The 7737-nt window shown below is 36.0% G+C and overlaps 1 protein-coding gene across 3 annotated transcripts in view; it reads left to right on the top strand.

Moving 5' to 3' along the window:
• Positions 1-7737, top strand: part of CNTNAP2 (contactin associated protein 2) — a 1915205-nt gene that overhangs the window by 561624 nt on the left and 1345844 nt on the right. For all 3 annotated transcript variants that reach the window (XM_032401131.1, XM_032401133.1, XM_032401132.1), the window contains exon 2: positions 2268-2378. In XM_032401131.1, coding sequence (XP_032257022.1) covers positions 2268-2378 — 111 coding nt within the window. The remainder of the gene's footprint in view (positions 1-2267; positions 2379-7737) is intronic.

Raw genomic sequence — 7737 nt, 5'->3', positions numbered from 1 at the left:
TCAGTTTGTTTCCTGAGATTAAGAATTCCTCATATCAGTGAGGTCATATGATACATGTCTTTCTCTGTTTGACTTATTTCCCTCAGCATAATACCCTCCAGTTCTATCCACGTCATTGCAAATGGCAAGATTTCATTCCCTTTGATGGCTGCATAATATTCCATTGTATATATATACCACATCTTCTTTATCCATTCATCTGTCGATGGACATCTTGGCTCTTTCCATAGTTTGGCTATTGTGGACATTGCTGCTATAAACATCGGGGTTGAATAGCAAAGATTTTTAACAATTAAGACAAAATCCTTCACTGTAGATTCTCACTTCGTGAATTGATACCGTAAAAATAAATTTTATGTTCATCTTTTCATCCTTTTATGTTGAGCTTTCTGGGGAATATATTCATACACAGATGCCATATTTCCCAGAGGTACTTGCAGTATAGCTAAGAAAAATAAGAAATCTAACTGTATTTTATGAGGATGGATGTGTTCATTTTTAACTTCAGATCTGTACACACTTGAGTGGTGAGATAATGAATCATAATTCATTTCCCCAGTATCACTGGGGACCTCACTCCACTTGAGTGACTTTTCAAGAAAACGAGTTCATTCTTTATGTTGCTTAACTTTTCTTCCATTTATAAATATCTGAGGTAGAAAGGATTCTAAAATATGTAGTGTAACTCTGTCTTATTAAACAGTACTGAGCATGTGTAAACATTTGTGGAGGATTGAAGACCACCTCTCCAGTTAGGTGGTGTGCCATCTTGTAATTTGGCAGTGTGTTTTGGGACTCTGCCATTGTCAGATTGTATTGGTTCTTTTTCTCATTCATTCATTAATTCACTCATTTATTCTATGAATGTTTTTAAAGTATCTGCTAAGTGCCAGGTGCAGTTCCCATCACTGGAGAGTAAGCATTAAGCAGACTATCAAAAACTTGATTCCCACAGAGCAGCCATTCTAGTGGGAGAGAAAGGAAGCCAAACAAATGAGTAAAAACATATATGCCAGGGGCTCTGAGTGCTATGAAGGAAAAGAAAGCCAGACGTGGGGACCAAGAGTGATAGTAGCATCGTGCTCATTTAGCTGGCCAGACTGGAGGAGTCTGTCTGCAGCAGTGAAAGGTGACTTTGAGCAGAGACCAGAGGGAAGAGCCTTGAGGTGGCTGGAAGAGTAATCGTGAGGGCCATGCAGGAGTTGGCCTGATGTTGCAGTAAGGGGAAGCGGGCCCTAGTGGTGGGCAACAATGGACAGGGATGCTGGAGAGAGATGTGACCAGTCCGGTGGCCAGCGCGGGCCACTGGAGGGCGTCAGACTTGATTCGGAGTGATGGAGAGCAGGAGCCAGTGGGTACTGTGAGTATTAGAGCCACTTGCCCACTTACATCTGTAAGCATCCCTCAGGCTGCTGTGTGGAGAATGATAGAAAAGCAAGGAAGGAAGAAGACTATCCAGTCTTTCACAACAGTGATCGCTGGTGGCCGCTTGGACCGGGTGATGTGAGGGGGTAGGATTTGGGATATTCCAGAATGAGAACACACAACTCCTGATGAAGTTTCCCAGAGAGCATGCGTGGACCTAGAAGAGATCCAAGAGTTGAGTCCTGGGCACTTTAACATTTAAACATTAGGAAAATGAGAGAGATACATCGAAGGAATCAGAGTAAGCAGTAGTGAGGAAGGAGGAAACACAAAAACTTCATGGCCATTGAAGCCGAGTGAAGAATGGAATCGAGGGATCACCTGGTCCCAACGCAGTTGATTGGTCGAGTATGATGGGAACTGGGTAATTTTTCAGATGGCAGTACTTTTCAGGGTGATGATTATTCTTGTTCTCCCTTTCTGACCCCTATTTCTCAGGCTTTTTTAGCTTTGGTAGGATTCCTCCTAGTCTTCCCTCCTCCAATCTCTGTGTTTCTAATCAATGTTTCTAATCCTCTACCCCCATAATGCATAAATCCCTGAAGATTTCCAGAGGGTGCCGGCTTTTGCAAAGCTTGTTAAATAAACACCAGCACCTTTCCTCATAACTCTTAGACAGTAGGTCTGTATTGAGGCCCTTCAGCATAAAGCATTTTGTCATAGCTACAACTCTTAAAAAGCAAGAGTTTAAATTATTGAATTGTCTAAATTCTGATCATTTGCTAAATGTTGTATCATAGATTTTGACATTTGTACTGTAGTCAACAATTATTTTAACTAAAAACTGTACCAAGTCATTATTTTAAAATATTTAATCTTTCTCTTTTTTCTTTTCTTTTCAGAAAAATGTGATGAACCACTTGTGTCTGGACTCCCCCATGTAGCTTTCAGCAGCTCGTCCTCCATGTCTGGGAGCTATTCTCCAGGCTATGCCAAGATCAACAAGCGAGGGGGTAAGGCACATTTTATTTCCTTTGTCAGTAAAAGTGTTAAATAATAACATGTTATTAGCAGACAGCTCATAGATACTATAAACCTCTTTTGTAGGCACTATCGGGGAGTGATATAGGAAAATTTGGGCTGGAAGTAAGAGATGGTAAATTAAAGAGGAAGAATTTTTGGAGTTGTATATGATAATGAATTCTAAACGATATAAAAATTCTGAGTTAAGGAAGTTCTTATTAATCGAAAAATCATTTAGAAAAAAGTTATAATGAATTGATTTCAAATATGTATACAGTGAATGAAAAAATACTCTGTATTCACTATTTTTTATTTTTAAAAAGTAACGTATGAACAGTATCTATTGAAAATATAGGTTAAAAAAGTGATCCTTGGTAATTTCTGCCCCCAGTGCCCAGAATTTAATTTTGTAATTAAAGCCATTGTAAAAAATAGTTATACATTTGCAACTAAAATTTGAGTTTGGGATTTTAAAGTAATAATATTAATTAGTAAATGGTAATTTCAAAGTAGGCAGCAATCCATAGAGACGAAAAGAAAATGATTAAGGACAGAAACTTAAAACTCTTCTTGCTTCAAAGGAACACTGATATAAATAACAATGAATGACAACTTAAAAGGAAAAGAAAAAATATTTTCTTGGATAAATATGAATCAATTCACAAGGACCATAATTTGTCTTCAGTAAAACTAGAAATACTAAACTCACATCACAGCCAATTCAAGGAAAAAAATATAAGTAGAAGGAAGAAAGCAAGGGAGGGAGGGAAGGAGAGAGGGAGGAAAGAAATATAAAGAAGCAAAGGTGGAAAATAGAGAACAGGGGAAAACCCAAAAGGGGAGCTAAAAAGAAGAAAGAGGGGAAGGAAGAAAAAATGACATGTGAAAAGAGAGAAAGAGATATCAGAGAGATTCAGAAAGACCAAAAGGGAGAAGAAAATAGGTAAGAAAAGAGTAGAATAATATATACAGACATTCACAGGTGTATGAAGTTACCTTAATTAGTAAAAAGACTTGGTGAAAGATGATACGCAGGCAAAAGTGGAGGAATACAAATTTTAAAATATATACTGCTTTGATTTAAAAGTAGTATTAATTAGCTGCTCTTTTTTTGCAGTTAATTTTCCGCTTTTTTTAATTGCGGTATAATTGGCATGTAACGTATTAGTTTCAGGTGCACAGTATGATTTTATATATATTGCAAAATGATCACCACAATAAGTCTAAGTTCACATCTCTCACCATGCATAGTTACAATTTTTTTCTTTTGATGTGAACTCTTAAGATCTACTCTTAGCAACTTTCGAATATGTGGTACAGTATTGTTAGCTATATGACTCCTTTTATAACCAAAAATTGGTACCTTTTGACATTTTTCACCCACTTCACTGGGAACCCCCTCTGGGAACCACCAGTCTGTTCTCTGTATCTATGTTGCTGCGCTTTTTATAATACGATATTTGTTGGGTTATGGTCATGACAGAGTTGGTGAGTTACTATAAGTTACCAAAAATTTTGCTTAAAGATGTCAAAGTAATGAGAATTTTAATTCATTCCTTTTCTATAAGCCACTAAAAACAAACAAGCAAAAAAATATAAGTAGAAAATCATGAAACAAGGAACTGGCCATACCCAAATAATAATTATGATGTAGGCCAGCCAAATACTAGTAAATCTGGAGCAAAATGTACAAGAGAAAAGAAATAACACATATATTCCTAGATGTCAAGAGGATACAATATTCCCTAAAGGAAGTCCTGACATTGAGAAATCAACTTTAATGGTAGGAAATAGAGTCACAGAATATTTCTTTAGAAAGTTGCATATGAAAATATGACTGATGAATTTTATACCCGAGAATCTGGGCAAGTCAGGTTGCCTCAAGCATATAACCTCTTTGGGAACACAAATGATACAATATAATCAACGATGGGATGCGTGAAATAAAAAGAATCAAGAAACCATGGTCAAATGCTTGGTGCTGAGCAGTGAATCCATTTAAATATATAGGCCATAAGTAAACAATTTAGGAACTACAGATGTAGAAAAGAGTATAAATTTTATAGATGCAAGAATGTAAAAATGCCAAATTATGGGAATTAAAAGATGTATGCCTTTTTCCCCGACCTTTCAGAACAGGAGGCCACCAGACACTGTAACTTTAAATGAATATTTATGTTGTCTTTGTTGTTGTTGTTCTTTTTTTTTTAGGAAGCTATGTCTCTTATGAAGAAACATCGATAGTTTCTTTTGTTGTTTTTGTTCTCATTCAAGTAGTTATATTAGAGTCTCTTTTGTTTGTTTTAAAATAGTATAAGATGCCATTTTGAATTATTTAGAGCCATTTACCTATTTATCTACTCATATATGTAGAGTGAGGCATCTGAAATTAAGCTTCTAAAAATTAACTTTTTTTTTTTTTAACCTGGAGGGTGGGATTTGAAGAACATCTTCACTTTCTTTATGATAGGTTTCTCTAGTTTATAGAATGTAAATATCTATACCTACATATTTATGTAGATAGATTTATAGATACAATGTATTTCCAAAAAGAAAGTTATTTCGAAAGCAAAAGAGTATAAGCAAAATTTATGGTTTTCTAGTTGTTTGACCAACAGCTTCTCTCTGTTTGACTATTGATAGGATACATTGTCATGCATCGGGATGAAAGCATGATGTAGTAGTTCACCAGGAGGAAACATCATCTGTGCTATAGTACAGATTTACACTTGCTTATCACCCTTTTTATCAACATTTGTTATTCTGGGGCTTCAGTTACTTACTCTTTGGTTTCCAAAGACCCTTTTTGCTTATCAGTGGTATACTGTGTATACTTGCATCGAACTTGTCCCCTACTCCATCACATACTATCTACCTGACTGTTCAGGACTGTTACACAACTGGTTATGTTGTGTAACACCACTCCTCATGCTGCTTTACCTCTGAATGTACATACAACACACCCATGTGCAGGGCTAGCCTCAACCCTAGTTGATGACCTCAGTATGGGTCAAGGTAGCAAGCATCAGAAAGGAGCGTTATTTCCCCTACAAGAAAAAGAAAAAGAAAAAAAGGAAATCTACATATGGTTATTTTCATAGTAAACAGAGCTTTTTTCTTCCCCTAATAAAGTTCATAGGCAAATGCTCTTGGGAGAGGAGCCATGTTGACTGAAAGTCATACTAAGGTATAAATGGCTAATAACCCACATTGATTAAGAACAGATTTTTTAATAAGTGCAGCAAAATATTATGTATCTCAAAGATAGATAAAGGCAGCAGAGAATTCCAAAGGGAGTAAATAAAAAAATATATGTATGTATCTTCTTAATATATATTGATAGATAAAAAGATATTATCTTCATATATAGTTATATAAAAATAAAAAATAAAAGATATATATTTACATAAGATATATAAATCTATTTTCATATACCTATATATTTATACACATTTATATATTTATACATTTATATATCTATTTTATATATATATATATATATATATCTTGCTGGATATATATTTTCTTCACTATTGGCAAGAATCATCTGATGCATACAGCATATAAGCATCTGAAAGCAAGAAGGTTATATACTAACAGAGAAGGATAAAATAATATAACTTACCAATTACACAAATACAGAAAAGAACAAATTCAGTTGAGCATTATGTTGATTAACATTGCTTCAAGTTTTATCATTTATTTAAATATTCCTCAAATACATTTTGGAGAGATTGAGTTTTTGAATACATAGAAAATCAGATTATAATGCAAATATACATTCAGATGACAGATTGACATGAATTTAAAAAAATGAGTTTAGTTTTTGTGTTCCACACAGTATAAATCCATCTGCTACAACCTTGATGTCAGCGGCCAATTTATGACAAAACTGGGGGGAAATGTAATGCTTTCGTGGAAAATCTACATATAATTCTATGACATTTTTGGAGCCTAGTACTGCTTTATGTTGTTTTTGCTTGTTTGTTTTATAAAAATACCAACCCCCTGTGATCTACCTTCTGGATTTATCTCCCTGTTCTTAATTCACTAAAGGTGTCCCAGTCTTGTGTCATTCCGAGTCAATAGCAATTAGATGGGTTAACCTTTCCAAAGGTTAGCAAACCTTTGAGAGCCTTGTATGCGGAAAATCCTACCTTACATTTATATAGTATTTTACAGATTATAAAATGTTCTAAATGTCCCTTGATCTTCACAACAGCCTTGTTAGATAGAATGTCAAGTTAGAGATGCCAGTCATTTCTTCTGCCAGACTTTCAACTTTCCAGTTCACCTGCCTTTTGTAGAAGTCATCCTCTCTCTCCTGCCCCAGGGGGTCATCATTCTGTCACATGGTCTCCTTCTCCCTCCACTGGCCACAGATTAGAGCTCTTCACGCTCGATTTTGCCAGATGAAGCAATATTGGCGCTGCACTGGAATTAGCCCAAAGAAACCTAAAAAGAGCTGGAAGACATAAGCCAAGTTTGACTTATGCTTATAACCAAAGCAACCCAGTCATGAGAGCTCAGAGTTTCTTGAGTGATGTGGGTCTTGAATACTTTTCTTTCTTTTCACCGTCTTACCACTTACTTTCCCTCAGTAGATCCTTCAACACTTGCTGCTCTTCAGAGACTTTTTTTTAAAGATTTGCTTCCTGGCTATCCCTTCCATTTTAGGAACCTGTCATCCTCTCTATTAAATCAAAGGGCAGAGAGGTGTTGTGATGGTGTTGTTTTGAGGATATTTATCCTTTATTTCTTCCAGCAGGGAGAACAGATTGCATTTGTAAGCCACATAATTGATAATCACTTCAGGGAGGAATATGTGTATAATAGACATCTGGAAAGACTGCTGAAACAGATCTCTTAATGTCCACACGTGTATCTTAAAAAGAACTACAGTCTTTACCATCCCTTAAAAGACACCACTGAAGTTAATAATTGTCGCCATGCCTTGAGAACTTGGCTTGGTCAAATCATTGCCTTTATCATTTTCTGCCTCCTGTTGGCCAAGAGGGAGCTTTAGTAATTAGCATAATACCGACCTCCTCTACTTACACTTCCATACTTACACGTGTTGGAACGCCTCTTTCAGGCTCCTGAGTGGCTCAGCAAGTAATCATACCTCACTCTGCTCTTCAGAGGTCTTTCCTGCTTCTGGAAAAAAAACTCTTCTGCCCTTTATTGCACCCTCTATCTCCTGTCCCAGAGTTACATTTGTAAACTATCTCTTCTTCCTCTGCTTTCTTTTCTTCCCTGTTCTGCTTTAAATATTAAAAGGATCTGTCACTACTAATTAAGCGGTAACTGATAGACTAGGAGTTGGCAAAGCAATCACAATGCTTCGGA

This window comes from Phoca vitulina, unplaced genomic scaffold (genome assembly GCF_004348235.1).
Source record: "Phoca vitulina isolate PV1807 unplaced genomic scaffold, GSC_HSeal_1.0 scaffold4, whole genome shotgun sequence".
NCBI lineage: Eukaryota > Metazoa > Chordata > Mammalia > Carnivora > Phocidae > Phoca > Phoca vitulina.
Note: the sequence above shows the minus strand (reverse complement) of the source record. Positions and strands in the feature narration are given on the sequence as shown.